Source organism: Lygodium microphyllum, chromosome 11 (genome assembly GCF_053477565.2).
Source record: "Lygodium microphyllum isolate KBCC chromosome 11, Lygodium_microphyllum_v1.1.10, whole genome shotgun sequence".
NCBI classification, from domain to species: Eukaryota; Viridiplantae; Streptophyta; class Polypodiopsida; order Schizaeales; family Lygodiaceae; genus Lygodium; species Lygodium microphyllum.
In genome coordinates, this window is record NC_141145.1 from 18,518,018 (window position 1) to 18,539,238 (window position 21,221).

At 44.1% G+C, this 21,221-nt stretch overlaps 1 protein-coding gene across 1 annotated transcript; it reads left to right on the plus strand.

The window, feature by feature from the left end:
- The first annotated feature begins 1,999 nt into the window (after positions 1-1,999).
- Positions 2,000-5,471, plus strand: LOC148028590 (G-type lectin S-receptor-like serine/threonine-protein kinase SD2-5). The gene has a single exon (XM_087688850.1). The coding sequence runs from the start codon at positions 2,382-2,384 to the stop codon at positions 5,220-5,222; it is 2,841 nt and encodes a 946-aa protein (XP_087544976.1). The 5' UTR covers positions 2,000-2,381; the 3' UTR covers positions 5,223-5,471.
- Positions 5,472-21,221: the final 15,750 nt, after the last annotated feature.

Here is a 21,221-nt window from a genome sequence, read left to right on the forward strand (position 1 = left end):
TTGATATACACTTTTCTTACCATTTTCTCAAAATCTAAGATTGCCTAATCAATGATCTCTGATTGAAACTTGCCGAAGCATCGTACGTGTTCTATATACAATCGACATTTTCGTCTAGATTGCCAGCTTACATTGAGAGCAAGGACATGGGACACGCTGATTAAGATATGCCTCGCAATCTTGAACATCATGGCCTTCATCGTTTTCCATTTGGTCTACGTTATGACAAACAATTTGTTTTTGTTATCATTCTTTTTTCCTTTCTTAAATTGTTTGAGAAGGGATTTCTTCTCTTGTAAGTCAACAAAATTAATATATGTAAAGTCTTCAACTACCTACACATGGGCCTACAAGGGACTAGCTACCCTATGTCAGAGTGTTCCCCTCCCATGGTATTGCATTGGACCTTGCCATATTTTTTCCTTTATGTGCGACTCGATATGCAAAGCGTAGGAGGAGGTAGCACAAAGCATGTCAATAAAACCATCCATTCAACTCCAAGTCCAATCTCTCTTTCGCTTTATCAGGCCTGGAGACATAGGCTTTCCGCGCCTTCCCAAAGCGTCGAACACACCTAAGGTACATCCTTAACAATATATATATATATATATATATATATATATATATATATATCTACTACTACTATTACTACTACTACTCGCCTTCCCGAAGCGTTGAGCACACCCAAGGTGTACCTTTAATAAAACCTCTCTCTTTCTCTCTCCATTACTACCACTACTACTACTAGTACTCACCTTGTCGAAGCGTCGAACACATATTACTATTACTAGTACTCGCCTTCTCGAAGCATCGAACACACCCAAGGTGCACCTTTAACAAAACCTCTCTCTACTACTACTACTACTACTACTACTGTTGTTGTTGCTGCTGCTACTCTTACTACTCGCCTTCTCGAAGCGTTGAACACACCCAAGGTGCATCTTTAACAAAATATCTCTTTCTCTCTCTACTGCCACCACTACTACTACTACTACTACTACTACTACTACTACTACTACTACTACTACAAACAAGAAAAGAAGAAATTAAAGAACAAGAACCTATCCTCTCTTTATTTTTCATCCATTCTTTCTTCTCTCTCTCTCCCTCTCTCTTTTTTTATTATGTTTCATGTTTATTCCCTCTCTCTCTCTCGTTCTTTCTTTCTTCTTCTTTTTCCTCTCCCTCTCTCATTTCCTTTCTTTTTCCCGCAATACACATTATTCTTAACAAAAACAAACAAAAGAAAATGAGAAAAAACAAGAACAAACCAAGAGTGAGCAATGCACTCACCGCAAAGGCCCAAAGATGGATTTGACGGCTCCTCTTCGCCCTTCGTGCACTTCCTCCTCTTCTTTGTGAACGGCGACGGCAATGGTGAGAAGCTCTCATTCTCCCTCTTTCTCTCAATCTCTATCTCTCCCTCTCCCTCCCAAATGCACAATGTAGTTCGCCCTCTCTTTCACTCTTTTGTGCAAAATGCCACGCTCGGGTTTCAGTTCGTTTTTTTCGTCTGAGTACCGTTGCTATTTTCGTCATTTGCGACGTAAATACCGACGCTGCTAATTTGTAGTGAATGTTTAGGGATTTTGAAAATCTTTGTTTTTAATGATTTTTTTGTTATTGCTAGAAATTCCTCATGGCAATGGCATAGTCTATGTTTGATTTTTCTGTTTTTGGGAGAAATTCCTCATGGCATACATCATGAATATTAAATTTTGGCATTTTCCGATGTACTCAAGTATTTATTTTTCGATCTACTCGAGTACTTAATAGGATCATGGATCATTATAGAGCTCACTCTATGATTCCAATGCTTTGATCATATTGGTTTCTTAGTTTTGACGCAAAACTTATGGCCATTTGAAGTTATGTCTCGTGTGGAAGAACTTTCTCGTGCGGCCATTACTGTCGAATCTCGATGCAGCAGACTCATGTGTTTTGCGTCCACGTAGGTTTTGGGAAACTGGAAAGAAGGTGCTGGATTTGTTACTGAGGGGTGCGGAATGCGGATTCCGGAAAGCCTAATCAGTAGCGACGCAGATGTGTGAACAGTTTGACACTGCGAAAACCTGTTGTTTGGGACCAGGCCGTTTACAGGCATCCGCGAGGGGAAGTCCGAAGACTGGTCATGGCAAGCTGGCGCAGGTTTGACAAAAATGGCGCAACAATACATGTGCATTGATGAAGGGCGCGGAAGAGATGAGCTCACTCCCGAGTATTATAACGCGGGACGCGCGTACGAGGGCAAGCTTTCCACCTACGACCAGCTTTACCATAGCCAGCTTCTTTATATTCAGTCGTGCGCCGACTCATCAGCTGGTATACATGAGACAGACAGACAGACAGACAGACGGGACCAGTAGCTGCTTATTGCGGGGATGCCTTCTTCTGATCATGGCCTGATTGGCCTGTGCTGCTACTTCAATATGGTCATGCTGGCGACGCTAGTAGTAGACCTTATTGATAGTATGCAGATAGCCTACGCCTCTGCATATCCCTACGATCATGATCAGAACATGAACACAAGTACTTACACTAGCATTGCCAGCATCAACGCCTCCTGTTACAACACGGCCTCTCTCCCCACCGCCAGCCCCATCTCGCAACGCAACCTCACGGCCAGCGCGCGCTTCGTGGCATGCGCCCATTCGTCCAATAAGTCCAGTAGTAGTACCCTGACCTTCGGGCGCGCCTCCTACCTGGCCTTCGTCTCCTTCTCCCCGTCCCCTGCCTCCTTCTTCCTCTCCGTCCTCCTGGACGGCTTCCCGTCGGAGCCCACCTCCGCCTCCAGTGAACCGCCACCTGGCCGCCGCCTGCAGGTTGCCTGGGTCGCCAACCGCCAGCGCCCGGTTGCCGACGGCGCCTCCCTCCAGCTCGCGCCGGACGGCAACCTTCTCCTTTGGGACGCCGACGGCGAGGTGGCCTGGTCCGCCCGGACCTCCAACACGGGCGCCGCGTCCCTGGTCCTTTCCCCTTCAGGAAACCTTCAGCTCCTCGACGCCAGCGACCAGGCCGTGTGGCAGAGCTTTGGGTCGTCCACGTCGGACGCCCTTCTCCTGGGTCAGACCCTCGGCCACCAGCAACAGCTCGTCAATCTGGGTGTGAACCAGCCTTCCGCGTACGCTCTCCGCGTGGAGGCGTCGCGGCTGGCCCTGTACGCGTCCCTACCCCACGCGCTGGCGTATTGGGCCTGGGGGTACCCGCCCAACGCCACGTCATCCGGCTCGGCAGCCACGTGCCATGGCTCGTTAGCTGCCACGTTGGCGAGAACCAACGACCGCCGCTACTTCGAGCTATCGCTTCTGGAGCTACCGGCCAACGCTACAGCTTCCTCTTCCTCCTCCTCCAACAGTACCGTTTGCAGAAGGCTAAATGCCAGCTATGTCATACCCACCACTGCAGAGAACGCGAGCTCCAATCGCTTCTTCCTCAGACTAGAAGATGATGGGAACTTGAGGGGCTATCTCTACACCAGCTCCCTTGGATGGCACTCTGCCTGGGAGCTCATCAACAGCTCTACCAGCGCATGCCTCCTTCCTAACTACTGCGGAGACTATGGCATCTGTGTTAACCCGGGCTCTTGCAAGGGTTGCCCAGCAGATGATAGCAGTGGCTTCTCTGTCAAACCCACCGCTTCCGGGTGTTCTTCCAACTACAAGCCTTCTTGCACCTCGAACAACGACACTGCATGGGAGATGTTGTCTATCTCAGGACTGGACTACTTCAACACGAAGTATTCTGTTGACAGCAGTCTGAATGCTACCTCGAAGGCCACATGCGAGCAGATTTGTGCTCAAAATTGCTCCTGTGCAGCAGCATTTTACCATGCCAACACATCGGTTTGCTTCCTTGTGGATATCTTAGAGGGCAGCTTATACCAAACCTTGGATCCACATATTGTGGGTTTTCTTAAGTTTGACAGAAGAGATTTGCATTTCAACTCAACAAGAAGTTCCAATTCTAGAAAGGCATCAGCCAGAAAGGCTTGGATCATTGGGCTAGCAACAGGCATCGCAGGAAGTTTGTTCATCACTCTCCTGGCATTTTCCATCCATGTCAGAAGATCGGCCACTACGAGGAAGCACCACAATGATGGCGAGGATTCAGAGAGTATAGACCAAGGGTTGATAGATTTAGCTGGAATTAGCCCAACAAGATTCTCTTTCAAGGAGCTCGAGGTTGCAACAGGAGGGTTTGTTGAGAAGCTAGGCCAGGGAGGGTTTGGTGCGGTGTACAAGGGTGTGTTGCCGGATGGGCGAACCATCGCAGTTAAGAAGCTAGAGGGTGCACTGCAAGGTCACAAAGAGTTTTATGCAGAGGTAGCAGCATTGGGCAGTATACACCATTGGCATCTTGTGCAACTGTATGGCTTCTGTGCAGAAGCCTCCCATAGGCTCTTGGTTTACGAGTACATGCCCAATGGGTCCTTGGGAAGATGGCTTTTCTCCCCTCTAGATTCTAGGACCCCCATCTTGAACTGGCAAATGAGGCTTCATATAGCTTTGGGCATGGCTAAAGGCCTTTCTTACTTACACACAGAGTGCAAAGACAAGATCCTCCATCTAGATATCAAGCCTCAAAATGTGTTGCTAGATGCCAATTTCGTGGCCAAACTTGCTGACTTCGGACTATCTAGGTTTGTCAGCAGAGAAGAAAGATATGTTTTCACAACAATGAGGGGGACACCAGGGTATGTGGCACCTGAATGGCTCTTGGATTCCGCCGTCACAGAAAAGAGCGATGTGTACAGCTTTGGCATGGTGTTGCTGGAGCTGATAAGTGGGCGAAGGAATCACATCCGGCCATTGGCTTTGCGAGAGACCATGAGTGATGCAGGTTATGTGATGGAGAATTGCTACTTTCCAGCTCTGGCCTTGAGGATGGTGAAGGAGAAGAGAGAGATGGAGCTGGTGGATGCAAGGCTGGGGCATGCATTTGATGGGGACGAAGCCAAGAAAATAGTGAGAATTGCTCTGCTGTGTGTCCAGGAGGACTCCACAAGGAGACCTGACATGTGCAAGGTAGCGCAAATGCTGGATAAGGACTATGGGGAGGTCCCTGATCCTCCCCTCACTCAGAGTTTGCATGCCTTTCTGGAAGCCCATTTGCATATGATGAGATTGTCAACCAGCTCATTATCATTGGCCTCTTGTGATGGGGCCGGCGATATCCATGAAAACAGCTGCTGTTTTGAGTACTCCCAGTTGTCAGCCAGGTAGTCTGTGCTGCTGAGATTGATCTTTCCCATATTTTTTCAGAAGGTAGTGTAAGTCTGGCAAATGATACTATATTTCCAGAGGAAAGGCTAGAATTTGAAGGTTTGGAGTGCTATTCAGAGGGGCGCTCTCCCTTCATCACAAAAATGGTGAAAATAAATTTTCCCTTCAATAAACAAGAGGAACATTGTGTGCTTGAGAATTGCCTTGTGCTGCTATATTTCTCTCTCTTTGCTAATTTTAATAGTTGATGAGGCTTTTATAGAAAGGAAAAGGAAAGTATAGAAAACTATGTCATTGATGTGCTCCCTAACTAGGGATAAATTTCCCCTCAAGATCAAGCTACATCCCCCTGATAATTACTATATTAGCATGCCTTTACGGGTGATGCTTCTAAGTACGTATTAATGAGATCCTTCCGGTATCTTCACAAAGAAACTAAGGCTTCATTAGGGCTGCAGCCCTTTGATTGAAATATTTAGATTGCCATGTCCTGGCAAAGGTACATTGCATCCGTAGCATGTTTGTTTAATTGTTATACCAAACGTTTTGTTTCATGCTACTGCTGTTGCTTCGGAGGCATTTGATTGTTTTTGCTGGGAATGAGATCATTTTGCATGCTCGGAACGTCACAGCATGGCTCCCTCATTCTCTACGTTGAGCCAACCGTAGCAAACCTATGGAATCTGCTTCTTTTGTTGGAAGCAATAAAACTACACTTCAGGGTTTTTGCAGCTTTCTCCATTCCTTATAATGCATCAGGTTGGCGTACACTGGCATTAATTACTGACAGAGCCATCCGCATATTTGATTAAAGATTATACCAAACAGACATCAGGATGCACCCTCCCCATATCGGGCGACTTAGTACTGTTCAGCAGACAATGGCCATAGGTCGGAGTGTAGAAAGATAGGTGGGCATCATCCAGGTCTTCACAAAATGGCCAATGGGAAGGGCCAAAATGCAAAAAAGTGTGTCCCGTCTTATACATTGAGGGCGCCCGGTAGCAACAATGGCGGGGGTATTGAATGCTCTCCCCGCCCTGTTTCGGTGTTCCACAAGGCGGGGGAGCTAGCTTGTCCGATCCCATCCACAGGTGAAATGGTGCGCTCCTTCATTTGCGCTCGCCAATCATGCAACACGAGTTGTTGGTCCCTCTCTTGCCCGTTACAGGAGCCGTTGTTGATCGCTGTTGTTGGTCGCTTTGCGGTTGTATGAACGTCGTGATTGCCATGCTTGTTTGTGAACGGATGTCCTACTGCGATTAGAGGTATGCTCTCTCTCTCTCTCTCTCTCTCTCTCTCTCTCTTTCCTACACATGCATCATGCATCAATGGTCTCTCTCTTTCTCTCTTTTTTGCACAAGAGAGCAATGCAACCTGTAAACCTGTACCATGATACATCATGATAAGGAGCATGATGTTCTAAATCTTTGTAACCTGTAAACTTCTGAATTTCTAGAACGATTAAATTTGCACCATGATGCATCATGATAATTGTGCCATAATTGTATTTTTGGAATGATGCATCATGTTTTGAATTTTTGGAATGATGATAATCTGAATTTCTAGAACGATTAAACATGTATTGCTCGTGTCATAATCGTGAAATATGTATTATGCATCAATGGTTTCTCTCTCTCTCTCTCTCTCTCTCTCTCTCTCTCTCTTTTCTGCACAAGAAAGTAATGCATCATGCATCATTCATCAATGGAATGTAACTTGTAAATCTGAATTTTTGTAACCTGTAAACGTGCACCATGATGCATCACGATGATAAGGAGCATGATGTTCTTAATGTCTATAATCTATAAAATTCTGAATTTTTGGAACAATTAAATTTGCACCATGATGATAAGGAGCATGATGTTCTTAATGTCTATAATCTATAAAATTCTGAATTTTTGGAACAATTAAACCTGCACCATGATGCATCGTGCCATAATCGTAATTCTATACATCAATGGTCTCTCTCTCTATCTCTTTCATGCACATGCATCAATGCATCATGCATCAATGGTCTCTTTGTAACTTATAAAATTCTGCGTGGAATGTGTATAAAGTATGATGTATAGAAATTTTTTAATCATGATGCATGGAATGTGTATAAAGCTTATTGTTTTCAGCATTCTAAGCCGAGCACTAATGGCTACCTCTCACATAGCCGATGCATCATCCATATCTACGGGTGTAGTGAGCTTACCTCCATGCCGATCCAGTTGCCTCCTCTCCAGCGCACTCTGGTAGCTCCACGATTCAAGTGCAAGCTTCAAGGGAGCTCCATCCTCAAGCTCCACGCTCCAAGCTCCATTGCCACGAGCAAGAGAAGAGAAGAGAAGAGAAGAGAATAAGAGAGAAGAAGATGGAGAGCTTCTCCTCTCCGGTCCCTCACCCTCACCCTCACCCTCACACACTCACTCTTGCACACTCTCCCTCTCTCTCTCAAGCACAAGCTCAAGCAAGCAAGAAGAAGAAGAAGAAGAAGAAGAAGAAGAAGAGAACCACTTTTGGCCACACACAAGAATGAGCTTCTCATTCACTTTTCAACTTTATATACAAAACCCTAAATTTCTTTTGGGCGGTCATTCCCTTATCCCCTTTTTTATATGGCCGGCCTTGGTCTAGTAGGCCCTTTTTCCCATTGTCCTCTTATCTTCCTAGCTTCCTTTCTATCGTCTATCTACCTTTACAAATTGCATGGGTGAGCGTCTAGTACTCTTTAAATTAAATTATGATGCGTTTACACTCTTTTAAAAATTATTGACTTGTGCTTATACTTGTGCGCCTTTTTTTTTTATTTAGGACTTTTCTACACTTCTTGTGTTTTCATATTTTTCATGGCATGCCTTCGTCTTTCGTTTCACTTTTGCCTTGGCCTTTGTCTTCTTCTTGAGATTTTCTAGATTTTTCACCTTGTTCGTCTGACAGTTAACATTACCCCTCTCCTAGACGAGTGCCAGTTCCATGGCACTCACCGTCGTAAGTAGCAGGCTTTGGCATGTGCTGAAGACGTGGGTGGAAGGGACATTGGTGGTTGCCGTGGAGTATTAGTGGTGGTGTGGAGGAAGGTCATTGGGGGTATGTTGGTGGCCTAGGTGGTTGGTGGTAGGGTTGTTGGAGTTGGTAGTAGGGCTATTCTTTGTTGGGGATTGCACTGATAGCCAGCACAAGTGTTGGTTTGTTGGGGATTCTACACATGACAATTCTTGGCGGGCTTGCAGTATGATAAAGGATAAGAATTCAGAGTTGAGTGAAGAGCAAATGACACCTTCGTTGGAGTCTTCAAAACTTGCAATTAAAAACCTCTCATATGTGGTCTCTCCCTAGGGATAATGCTAGTCTTCTTTATCGTACACAAGACGTAGTTTAAATAGTTGGGAAGACAAGTCAAACTCTAAGTAAGCTGAGAGTATTTTCTTGCACTTAAGGACCCAAACTGTGTATATATTTCGGTGTAGATATTATGTGAGTGCTCGTGCATACTTAGATATTACGTAGTTAAAAGATCGCATGCTGGTTTCTCGTAACATGTGGATGAAGCAAAGTTTTCCATGTTGAGAAGAAATACACGTGAAGATGTATGAGACATCCTTTGCGTTGTGACTGCACGACGTAGCATAATTGAACACTGGAACACTGCACTTTTGATAGTTGGTAGCTACTGGACTTGGATGATGAGAACGATGTACTTTTTATGGCCATTCGTGCGATGCTTACCACGATTGATTGCAATGGTATTAAGGCAGAGTGCAAGAGGGAATCGTGCGAATGGGTCAGGGTGACAGGTCTAACCATAGGTGATACAAGCTCCCTAGGTATGTCCTGCCCTTGATATGCCTTGAACAATTGTGGGTGATGCTAAAGGGCTAGGGACTAGGTACGGAGCCAATCAACCAAGGTCACTAGACACACCTAGTTTGAGGACCCCTAGGTGTTGTGCCGTGATTATGGGCGCTTTTTCTCTTTTTCTCTTTTTTTTCGTTTTTCTTTTCCTTTCCTTTTTTTTTCTTTTGTTTTTATTTTCTTTTTCTTGTTTTTTTTTTTGGAAACTTGCATGAGTACAACCATTACAATATGTTGAGGCTATCAGTCTTTCAATGGATTGGGAAATATCGAGCTTCGAAGGCTCAAGAAATGGATATTACAGCACTGATTGTGCCCTAGCCTCGTTGTTAGAGAAATAGTTGTTGAGATGGGGAGATGCACTTGAGATTTTGCAAACCCCTTTGTGGCACGCAATGCCGGTACAATTGAGGTAACAATTGCCGTGAGCCAAATGTAGAGCTTGACCCAGAAAGAGAGCGTAGCCAATGACTATGCTTTGGACCATGCGATGTGGGTGGTCGGCAAGGGTGATTTTCGCTTTCGGCAACGTGGCTTTGTCGCAACTCTTTGTGGGGTTGGCGGCCTTACAATGTCTTTGGTATTGAATACTTTCACACAGACCTGCGTCATCTTACATCCACTTGTCACTTCATGGGGTAAACCAGTGCAACGCAAGGAGACATCACTTATCTGAATTCCATGGTGTTGACTTAGATACTTATCATTTATGCTTGATTATCTTTTTCTTTTACTAAAGACGTAAAATATATTAAACACAGATATGAAAATTTTGTAGAATTGGGGAACTTGTCAACACTTAACCATTTAGAGACAAAAAGTCATGGCCATGTAGCATTTGATAAGCCTTTTATACAACATGGGGCTACTCTATTTGTACGAGGCAGGGCGAGTCCGGGTGGTCAGGCGATTGAGGCTGTGCTGGTGAGGGGCTCCTAGGAGAATGGGTGGGGAAGATATCGGCCTGGACCTAAATGGTTTAGTCCCTGGCCGCAACTGTTTCCAGAATGGTTTTTGAACAATGCATTAAATTTTTGCTTGTCTCGAGCTACCCTCTTCTCTTTCGAGCACCTAGGGCCCGAGCTTCTAGGAAGGGCCCACACGGCCGGGGTTGCCACTCCTCGGGCATTCCCTTGAGTATTTGTTCCCCTGGCCTGGGGAGTTTTTGGCCTACGTCTAGGGCGATATCACTTGGGGCCTTGTTTCTTTGCATACCTTTTAAGGGTAGATACATAGCATTTCGGTGGAGGAGCTTGTGCTGCATGCTCCCTCCAACGACGGATAGTGTCATTGCAAGCCAGCTGCACTGGGTGCTCCATGTCGGCTACCATAGGGAGACTTGTAAAATGCGAACCAAGGATTAGGCCCTGAGGCAAGATAAAACTATTCGCATGGAAGGGATTATACAATGGATTATCCAGCGCATATGACGAGGGGAGAGGTGAGGCATGCAGTGTTTGTTGTAGAGGGACAGCCCCCGTGATGATGTTTGTTTTGCCTCCAACCATTAGCATATCTTGGCTTATGCTAAGTTGCGTGGATTGGTTGTCATGGAATGGGATAGGGCTTATCCACGGAAGGATGGATCGAAAAGGGAAAAGGTGTATAAAAAAGAACGGTGCCCCGTCTACACCGTCAGAGATGTTGATCAGGGCTTCCTATGGCAGTAATGAGGGTTGCATACCCTCCATCTAGGGGCGGGAATGGTCACACGACTTCTAAATGTGTGGTGAGAGGAGGACTTGAGAAGCTCAGCCTGTAAAATCCAACTCTTCTCCCTGCGCTTGGCTATCATTGCTTGTGTGTGTTGATATTATCTATACATGGTCACAAAATTCATTGTTTTTTATGTACATATTTACAAATCCATGTCACTTCATGAGGATAAGAACCAATTGTAGAACTCAGGATTATACTGAAGTGTGGCACACGCATCCAGTACTTGTGGCAGCTTACTCAATAACGATAGATATTTTGCAACATCGAGTAGCATGGTGTCTTGTCTGAGTCTACTGGCAACATGTAACTCCTTCTCAGTGAGAACCTTATCAGCCAGAGAGTTCTCTTGGCTAGTTCCAGCTAAGACTGTACCCTGAATGACAGTCAGCTCACTCGAAAGGAAGTTGGTGCCACATAGGCCGGGTCTCTTTGAGATCGCCATTTGACCAGTCGCATCTCTGAGATTGTCATAATCTGGGCTCCTAGTTCGACCATTATAACGCGGTTTTCAAACCAAAATTTTTCAAATTGACTTGGACCCTCTGATTGTCACTTTAGTTTCTCTATCTCTAAGAGATTTGGTTGGCAGAGCACATCATTGAATGTTACAGTTAAGTGTAGTTCGTCGTCTTCCTCGTCAGAGGTGGCTCGCATGCATTCATGCAAGAGCTTGTCATAGTGCTCGTCGAGATGTTCTTGCTCTTTCCAGGATAGGAAAAATGGCAAGTATTCTTCAAGCTGGTCCCTAGGGAATGCGCCCATTTTTGCAAGGATGTAGACATGTGTGAATACCCTGAGTTTAGTATCCAACTCAGTTAAGCATTCTGCAACACTTCTATGTTCAACAAGGTTTTGCTCGGTTACTATCTCATGCAAGGTTCTAGGAGTTTCCCTAGGCTTTAGCATAGCTGGGGGCTCAGGCCTGGATGAGCAAGATTGGTCAACGCTAGGATTGCTTATGCTCTTGGGGTTTCCATGTTTCTCCTGAGGCCTTGCTGCTATTATGTCATGGTTCTTCTGACGCCTTGCTGCTATTATGTCATGGTTCTCCTTGGATGTGACTGGTATAGTCTTGTCACCTTGTTGTGTCAATGTTGTATCCACTCTTGATTGGTCAATGCGAGTTCTGTTGTCGGTGGATTGAGTGTTACAAGCAACCATTGATGGTAACGATTGCTTTGATTTTTCAGAACACACGGATGTGTCTGAGGTTTCACGGCTATTAGGAGAGACATCAATGGGTCCATTGGTGGATGGACTCGATACTTTATTCCTTAGCTCTTCGGCACTCTTGGTTTCAATCTTCTTGGGGTCTACAACCACTTGCAACTGCCGTTGTTTTCGTTCTTTTCTCTTCTTTTTCTTAGGCAATCGAGGTGTATCCCTTGAAGACTCCGGACCTTGAACTAGGTCAATTTTCGATGTGCTTGGCTGGGCCTCAGCATTCTCTTTCTCTGGTGTGTCCTTTGGGACATAGCCACGGCCTGCAAAATAGCCTTGCTAGGTTGTGAGGGTATAACTGCCTCTCCTTTTGGAGAGTCTAGCTCTTCAACCAATTCCCTTCTGTTTAACTCCTCCAACCTAGGATTTAGGCACTTTGGAAGTGCTGGAGTTGTCAAGGAAGTTGGTTGTGACACCTCCTCCACAGGTGAACTACTAAGGACACGTTCCACAAGGGGCATTGCCACGGCCAAGGGCTGTGACTGTTATGATCCCTGATTGGAAGTAGTAGTAGCTAGTTCAGTGGACTGGCTACTATTGGTAGATTGTAGTGTCAAGTCCTTAGGCCGATTGAAAGTGGTCGTGTCTTTTGTTGCCCTTTGAGCATTCACTTGTGCAGATCGAGCCTCAGCTGTTCTAGTCACAATAGATTGCACAGGCATACCCTTGGGCCGAGAGCTACGGGTGGTGCCATGTCCCACCTCTTGGACATTTGGAAGCTTAGATGGAGATAGAGATTGGGATTGAGCAGCTGTTCCTTGGCGACTGCTGTTGTGCTTCCTGTGTCCGTTTGGAAAAAGATGGTGTAGGAGATTTGGGACTCTCAGGTGGACTTGGCACTAGCTGAATGATTTGCTGAAGGCTGTTAGACGATTGTGCCATTTGCTTTGTTGAGCAATTAGCCTTCTTACAAGCAGCGGTGTGTCTCTGGTGCTCATTATCCTCTTGGGAAGTCAAAAGCTCCTTGAGCACTAGTGGTCTTTGTGCACCCTCAAGGGTTACATCTGACATCTGCTTATTAAGCATGCTAAGTTGAGACTCTTCCTTTTGAACACTCATACTTGGTTTCTTGCCCCGAGATCTGGAGTTTCTCTTAGATTTCCTCCTGTGCTTCGTTGATTTTGATGCAATCTGGCCTTCAGTTGATAGAGGTGGTTTAGCAGGGGGTTTTGGTACCCAAATCCATCGGTTACCTGCATAATACCCTTGAGCACGTAGCAACGCTTTGGATATCCATCTCGGCGTTGTATTGGCTCTCCATCGATGCCTTCGTCTATAAGACTTGGGCTTCTTTTGGGGTCTTCTACAATATTTATAAGTCCAAAGTATGTCCTTGGCATTGGCTCCCGACCTCCTTGTTTTAAGCATGGCCTCACTCATTGGTTCTCGTTGTTCAACCTGTGCTTGTATCAACTCTTTCAATAAGTCCTTGCTCTCATTACTAGGCTTTCCTATTATGTTAGTACCTTTCTTGCCTTTCCCTCGAGGTTTGATGAGGTCACCCTTGCTAAAGGTTGTGACTATACTCACACCCGGTAGTGTCAAGTGTATCCTCTGTGCTACGTAATTAGCCTCACACTTGGTCGTCCTTTTGAAGGGTCTTCCTAGGAGGGTTTCCTTTCCGCAATTAGCACTATTTGGAGGAACATGAAATAGAATAGTCAAGCTTTCTGTTTTAATTGTCGCAATGATTTTTCACTTTTCTATGAGTGCTTGTGGGTGTCCCCCGTAAGGGCTAAGAGTTGCATTAGTCGGTGTGAGCTCTAGTTGGCCTAGTAGGGTCTATGCTTCATAGGTCAAGTTATTAAAATCTGCTTCTTCATCAATCAGAGCATCGACAGTGTGCTCTCTTTTCGTAGTGAGTTTGACCCTAAGATAAGCAGGTGGTACTATGTCTTTGTCTTCTAGGTCTTGACTTGTAAATTTAAGCCTTCTGACGAATGCCCTTGAGTCCCCAACTGCACGACCAGATGTGGATTTTCCACTGATGTCTTGGATCGTCTGTGCAGTGCTATTCAAGAAGCATCTATCGTCAGGACTGTCATATCTAGTCATCCTCGCAGTTTTAGCTTGATGTTGTTGATTTTCGCTTTGACTAGATGTAGTTCGAATGCAACACATACGTGTTTTTTCATTGTGACCTTTTTGCCCTTGTTGGCTAGATTGGCCCATCGAGGTTCTACGTCTCTATTTGTCTTTGTTTGGGTACAGGCTTTTGGTTGCTCTCTTGGAGGTACGAGTCCATGCTTGTGTAGAGCTATGACTACACTAGGATCTAATTTGGAGGACCTATCACGGCACGCATTTTCTCTCCAATCTACTTGGGGGAGGTGTCTCTGCAGGGGTCCAAGGGGGCAGTCCCCCCCGGCCCATAGGGCTGTTATGGTAAATGCAATGAGCGATTCGAAGGACTGTTTATAGCCAAGTTTAGAGTTCTTGCCCTAGATTTTAGCCCAGTGATAGATCTATGATGTGGTTTCGGCTCCATATGGTCTCTCGGTCAGTTTCAGGGTCTACAGTTTAAAATTTGAAAAAATCCAAATTCGGCCCAACAGGTCCAAATTGCAGGGGTCGAATGTCCAATTCGGCCCGTCCGAGGGCCGAGGGCCGAATGTAACTGGTCCAAATGTCAAATTCGGCCAGTTCGAGTGTGGTTGTCCGAGGGCCGAGTGGCCGAGTGGACCGAGGGCCGAATATCAAGTTGGTCTGAATGGTCGATTCGGACGGGCCGAGCGGTGGGTGTCCGAGTAAGATGGGTTGAGTGGTTGTTTCCGCCAGGACCGAGGGTCGATTCTGGGACTCGGCCCAGAATAACTATCACTCAGATGGGCCGAATGTGGTGCGATTTTGATCGACATAGCAATAAATTGCTCGAATCACATGATTTAGGTTACGGCCTGTCGCACACACCTCCAGATTAAAGCTATGGGTGGAGGGGAAGAGTTATATATACCTGGAATAGCCAACAAACTACAAAATGCAAATCGCCAAACGAATCAAACCCTCATGTCTTGTTATGACATCAGAAATCATGGTGCTTCTTTTTCTTCTTTTTCTTAGTCTTTTCCAACCCTAATGCATCTGAATCACAAAGCAAATACCTACACTACTCCAACATGCTTTTCCAAGTCCAAAAACCAAAAGCCTACTTGTTAAGAAGATCGAATACCTCTTCAAACTCCCTCGCTTCCTACCTATCTATCTCAAGCACTATTTCGGAAAAAGCCCTACTTCAATGCTCGATTCGAAGTGCGCAAGTACTCAAGGCTTGAATCCGTTGGTCTCGACAACGGAACCAAAATGTGGGAGCTTTCGCTCAACCGCCAAGACCCACGGACCGCTTATTGTTTCAAGCGTTCCAAGCCGAGTACTAATGGCTACCTCTCATATAGCCGACGCACCATCCATATCTACGGATGTAGTGAGCTTACCTCCATGTCGATCGAGTTACCTCCTCTCCCGTGCACTCCGGTAGCTCCACGATCCAAGTGCAAGCTTCAAGGGAGATCCATCCTCAAGCTCCACGCTCCAAGCTCCATTGCCACAAGCAAGAGAAAAGAAGAGAAGAGAAGAGAAGAAGATGGAGAGCTTCTCCTCCTTGGTTCCTCACCCTCACACACTCAGTCCCTCACACTTTTCCACTCCCTCTCTCAAGCACAAGCTCAAGCAAGTAAGAAGAAGAAGAAGAAGAAGAAGAAGAAGAGGAGAACCACTTTTGGCCACACACAAGAATGAGCTTCTCATTCACTTTTCAACTTTATATACAAAACCCTAAATCCCTTTTGGGCGGTCATCCCCTTATTCCCTTTTTTTACATGGCCGGCCTCCCTTTTTTCCATTGTCCTCCTATCTTCCTAGCTTCCTTTCTATCACCCATCTACCTTTACAAATTGCACGGGTGAGAGCTCGGTGCTCTTTAAATTAAATCATGATGCGCTTGCGCTCTTTTACAAAAGTATTAACTTGTGCTTGTTCTTGTGAGCCTTTTTCCTTTATTTAGGACTTTTCTACACTTCTTATGTTTCCATATTTTTCATGGTGCGCCTTCGTCTTCCGTTTCACTTTTACCTTGGCCTTTGTCTTCTTCTTGAGATTTTCTAGATTTTTCACCTTGTTCGTCTGGCGCTTAACACTAGTACAGGCAGTACAAGTTATGAAGGGGGAAAGAAGTTTTTGCCAAGTGTAAGAGTGTACACAAGAACCAAGGAGTTACACATAAATGAAGACGGATTAAGTTCTAAGAAGAGGAAGTGCATTCGCATTGTGTATATGTATTTATGTGTGCATCTGAGGACGCCTGGGAACGTTTGCTTGTGTGTAATGAGCACTGCATTCATTTGGGGTCATCCTCTCCCTTACAAGTCAAGGTTTAAGGTATTTTCTTTCATTAAGAAAGATGATAGAGGTAATTCTCTCACTAAGAAAGACAAGAGACGTGATCATCTAGAAGTGAGGAGAGTAAGTGATTTTCTCTTTCTAAGGTCTAAAATGACACAAGCTTTTGTGTGGAAGTCAATCTTAAGGTTGAGGCCCAAGGGAATTTAATGAACTCTCCTTAAGGTGGTTGCATGGACCACAAGTTAAAAATACAATTTGAGAAGTTCTTCTTTTTAAAAAAGACATGGTGAATCCATTTTTAAAATATCTTGCAATAGAAAGACGATCTCTAAAAATGGGCTGCTAGAGATTAATCAAAAACAGTAAGATCTATAACTTTCGCGTTGGACATTTTTTCATCCGAATAATGCACAGAGAGATATCTTGAAATTAGTACTCCATAGTAGGTCCTGGAACAACCACATGTTGCATGAAGATCCACTCAAGTCTCTCTCCAAGAAGAGAAGCTCTTGAAAACCTATAAAAGAGGAGGCTCTCCTTGTGTGTGGGGGAGATGGAAGGAAGCATCACTTTGCATGCATCCAAGAGGAGAAGAGAAGGTGCAAGTGCTGCGAAAGCTCTGCTGAAATCAAGTACTGTGGAAGCTCTGCTAAAATCAAGTTCCAAGGAGAAAAGAGCAGGTGCAAGTGCTGCGGAAGCTCTGCTGAAATCAAGTGCCAAGAGGAGAGCCCTACACATATTGTGTAGGACAAAAGGAGACCTCCAACGAATACTAGTAGACTGGCGAGTAGCATGGGATCATATTGACTCTACCTTTCTAGGCTTTGCACGAGAGCCAATGAATTTTTTTCTTGGACTTTCTATGGATGGTGTGGATCCATTTAATCTCCACTTGACTTCTTAAAATGTGTGGCTAGCAATCCTTGTAAACTACAACATCTTGCCATGGCTTTCTATGAAGGTAGGACTAAAATTCCATGATTGGCACAAGAAATGCAAGGTTTGTCTTAGCCTTGAAGTAAGCACATTAATATTCTATTACTTTGTGTCAATCTATGATTTTTAATACATGAAATTTTTGGCAATTTGTACTACTGGTGATCGCGAGGTGTCTCATTCTAGAGATACGTTTGGTGATTTATAAGTTGTTGAATCTAATGCAGTAGATCTTACAAAAGGTGATCAAGACATCCTCCATTGAATCTACAACAAGGACCAGTGGAGATATTCTCTCTTTTTGAGAAGTACTTACCCACAAGCATGCTCATGATACATATTCACCTCCTAATCCATCTCTGAAAGAAGTAGAGATTGGAGGACCGGTCTCTACACCATATGGATATTCTTCTTTGAGTATTTCATGAAAGCCCTGAAAGGATTTGTGCAACAATGGCTTGTTCAGAGGGTAGCATGGTTGAATGTTTGGCTAGTGTCAGAGGTATTGATATATATTTCGGAGTGGTTGTCAAGATAATGGATTCAGATAACAGGATGCTATGAATGACGGATGATGATAGACTAATAGGAGATATGTCAAAAATGGAATTAAAAAGAAGATGGATAATATTATGGAGGAGAAAGTGAATCATTTTTGTATGTTGCACTATGCATCCTGTTAAAATATTGAGAATGCATGCTATGGAGGATCACCAATGAGCAAATAAACAATCATAATGAGGCATAAGCATTGATAAAGAAGAACAACTAATATTATCCAAGCATAATGCAAGTACAAATGAATGATAATGACTGATGAAATGAGTGTGGGAATGAGTGTCTTTTATAGGCTTACAATAGGCTGTATTGGTAGGTGGAGAAAGGTGGAAAGTCATCATGGTATTCACCAACTATGGTTTTGATAAACCATGCATACATGCCCTAGTCTAAGGCTTTATTTGCAATGTGTTTCTTTGCCTTGTTTGTTCCTTACACAGAGGCTATGGTGGATGTGATTGCACATTTCTCAACACCCCTCCTCAATCACAACTAAGAAAGACACTGACGATAGAGAGGTTGTCATGAGTAGAACCTTGCTAAGTGTATACATGGAAAGAACCAACCATACAAAGCTAGAGGCTATCACAAGACCTCACTAAGTGTGTAGAAGTTGTAGTGTGTAGAGGTTACATGAGGAGTATAGGAGCTTATGGTGGGAACATTAGGCAATTCCACATTTTAAACTTAAAAAAGTCTATCACAAAATGAGCTACAAAAGAGGGACTAGTGAGTCCTATCCTTTTTTTCTTGGGGTTCTTCTTCTTCTTCTTCTTCATTGTTGTCTTCATCTTCTTTGATTGTAGCAAGATACACTCTTTGAGACCTTTTCTTAGCATGGCAAAACTTCTCAATATGTCGAGTTTTCTTACAAAAGTCACAGACTATGCTCTTCTTCCCTTTCACATACATGAGTTGTTGGTCTCCTCTTTGGATGCTTGTTTCTCCCTTACTCTTGATATTCTTTTCCTCTTCTAGGAGAGAGGCTTCGATATCCACAAGCTTTGGCATTGGCATGTTGATTAATGTGGCAGACACATTATCAAACTTGGGTGGAAGACTCTTGAGAAGCACTCCAATGCAAATGTCTTTATCCATCTTCAAGTTGATTCCTGCAAGTTGTGTCAACAAGCTTTCCATATAATTCAAATGAGTTGCAAGTGGTACTACTTTTCATGTCAAGCCTAAAAAATTCAATCAATAAGCCATATTTTGAGGATTTTGAATGAGCTCCAAACAGGGTTTCTAATCGATCCCATGTCGCGTGAGAGGTTTCACAATCATCAACATGATCAATGTAGCTCTCATCAAGTTTGAGCTTGATAATAGCTCGAGCCTTATCATCATTTATATCCCATATGACTAAAAGTGCAGCTTCCCTTGGTTTCTTCTCTTGACCACTTCTGATTGACAACAAGCCTTTCTTCATTATTAGGATCAATTTGATCCTAGTTTGCCATGCATGGAATCCGACACGGTTGAATCGAGTTATCGATGAGTCCTTGCCCATGTTGAGGTTGTACAATCAGCAGAAAATCAACTCCAAAAGTTTTAGATTTCAGCAATAGAAGAGTTGAGCACAAGTGCCAAGAAGCACTAGGTGATTAGTATCAAGAGATACTAGGTGACTAGGTGACTGGTATGCCCTTTGAACTTGGGATCTTCAAGGTCTTGCAAGCATTCCCCTCCTTGATTTGATGCTGGAGTAGCACAAAAAACTCAGATTTCAAAGATGATTGTGTTAGATAACATAAGTGCTAAAAGCACTAGATGAGTGTCAATGGACACTGTGATTGTATCTTCTTGGATTGAACTTGAATCTTCCACAATGTCCCCTTCTTGCTAGTTTGATGCCTCAAGTGTAATTGAAAACTCAATGAGAATTCTAGCCCAAGTGGCAAAAACTCCAATTGACTGAAAAGAGTGAGAAAATGAAGTGAAATAGAAGCTTGAAGTTTGATGGCTATGGAGTCTGCATTAGGGTTTCTAGGGGCAGCCTGGTTTTTCAGCTCGTGTGAATAGAATAGTTAATCATTTTCAAAAAAAAATATTATAGAAATGAAGCTTGGTAGATAGGCTACCAAAGCCCCATGATGATCATCAGTATTGCGGCGTGTGTAGGTGGATTAAGCGGTACGAACAGAAACAACATAGATCTAGGCAGCGATTGAGAAATGGTGCAATGCTGGAGCGTAGAGTCAACAATGTTGGTGGGCTTTGAAGTGACAGGGAGGAGTGCCTAGAGTCAAGGAAGATTTTCCCAGAAGGAAGCATGAGCTGAAATGGCCTGGGAGAAGAGAGATTCATGTCCTCCACTGAAGGTGGGTAGCTATGGAGGTAGGTGAGAGATTCATGGGAAATTGGAGAGAGCCAAATTTTCAAATTGAAGTGACCCAATCAGTGGCCTAATGACTCATTACCTTGGAATCCGCTCTGATACCATGTTAAAATATTGAGAATGCATGCTATGGAGGATCAGTGATGAGCAAATAGACAATCATAATGAGGCATAAGCATTGACAAAGAAGAAAAACTAATATTATCCAAGCATAATGCAAGTACAACTGAATGATAATGTCTGATGAAATGAGTGTGGGGATGAGTGCCTTTTATAGGCTTACAGTAGGTGGCATTGGTAGGTGGAGAAAGGTGGAAAGTGATCATGGTGTTCACCAACTGTGGTTTTAATAAACCATGAAAGACTTGCAAGACCTTGAATATCCCAAGTTCAAAGGGCATACTAGTCACCTAGTCTAAGGCTTTATTTGCAATGTGCTCCTTTGCCTTGTTTGTTCCTTACATAGGCTATGGTGGATGTGATTGCACATTTCTCAACACATCCATGGAGAAGTGACTCTGTAGGTATGAGTAGGCCAAAAAGAGAATGGGAGATAGCATGATTAGAATTTTAGTATAGTATATGCTAGTGGCCAGTTAAATATCCCAAGGGCATGGAGGAGTTGCTACGGTTCATGCCTATGAGATGGTTGCATGGTGATGTGACCACAACCTCATGCCAAGGGGTAAAAGCCAAAAACTCACTCCTAGCAATAGGTTGTTGATGGATTCCCCCTTCTTAATCAAATGGCAATCCCAACTTCTTCCTATCACTTGAGGCTTGTTTCAAGGCTTCCCTAAGATATACTATGGCTTCCCTAGTGCCACATTCAACCCAGCAATAGTAGCAAGAGTGGAAGGAGAAGGATCAAGGATTCAATCAAGCAAGTAATCAATAAGAAGCTCTCACATTCTCCCTCTCTTTTCCTTGGATAATACCTTTGGAGGCACTAGAAGCAGGCAAAGCCAAAATCTCAAATTGCTATGAGTTTTAATATACAAGAAAAATAGTGAATATTCCATAAACAAGCCCTTTTGAACTTGATCGCT

Coding starts and splice junctions, on each gene's coding strand:
- LOC148028590 (XM_087688850.1), top strand. CDS start 2,382: ATGCCTTCTTCTGATCATGGCCTGATTGGCCTGTGCTGCTACTTCAAT.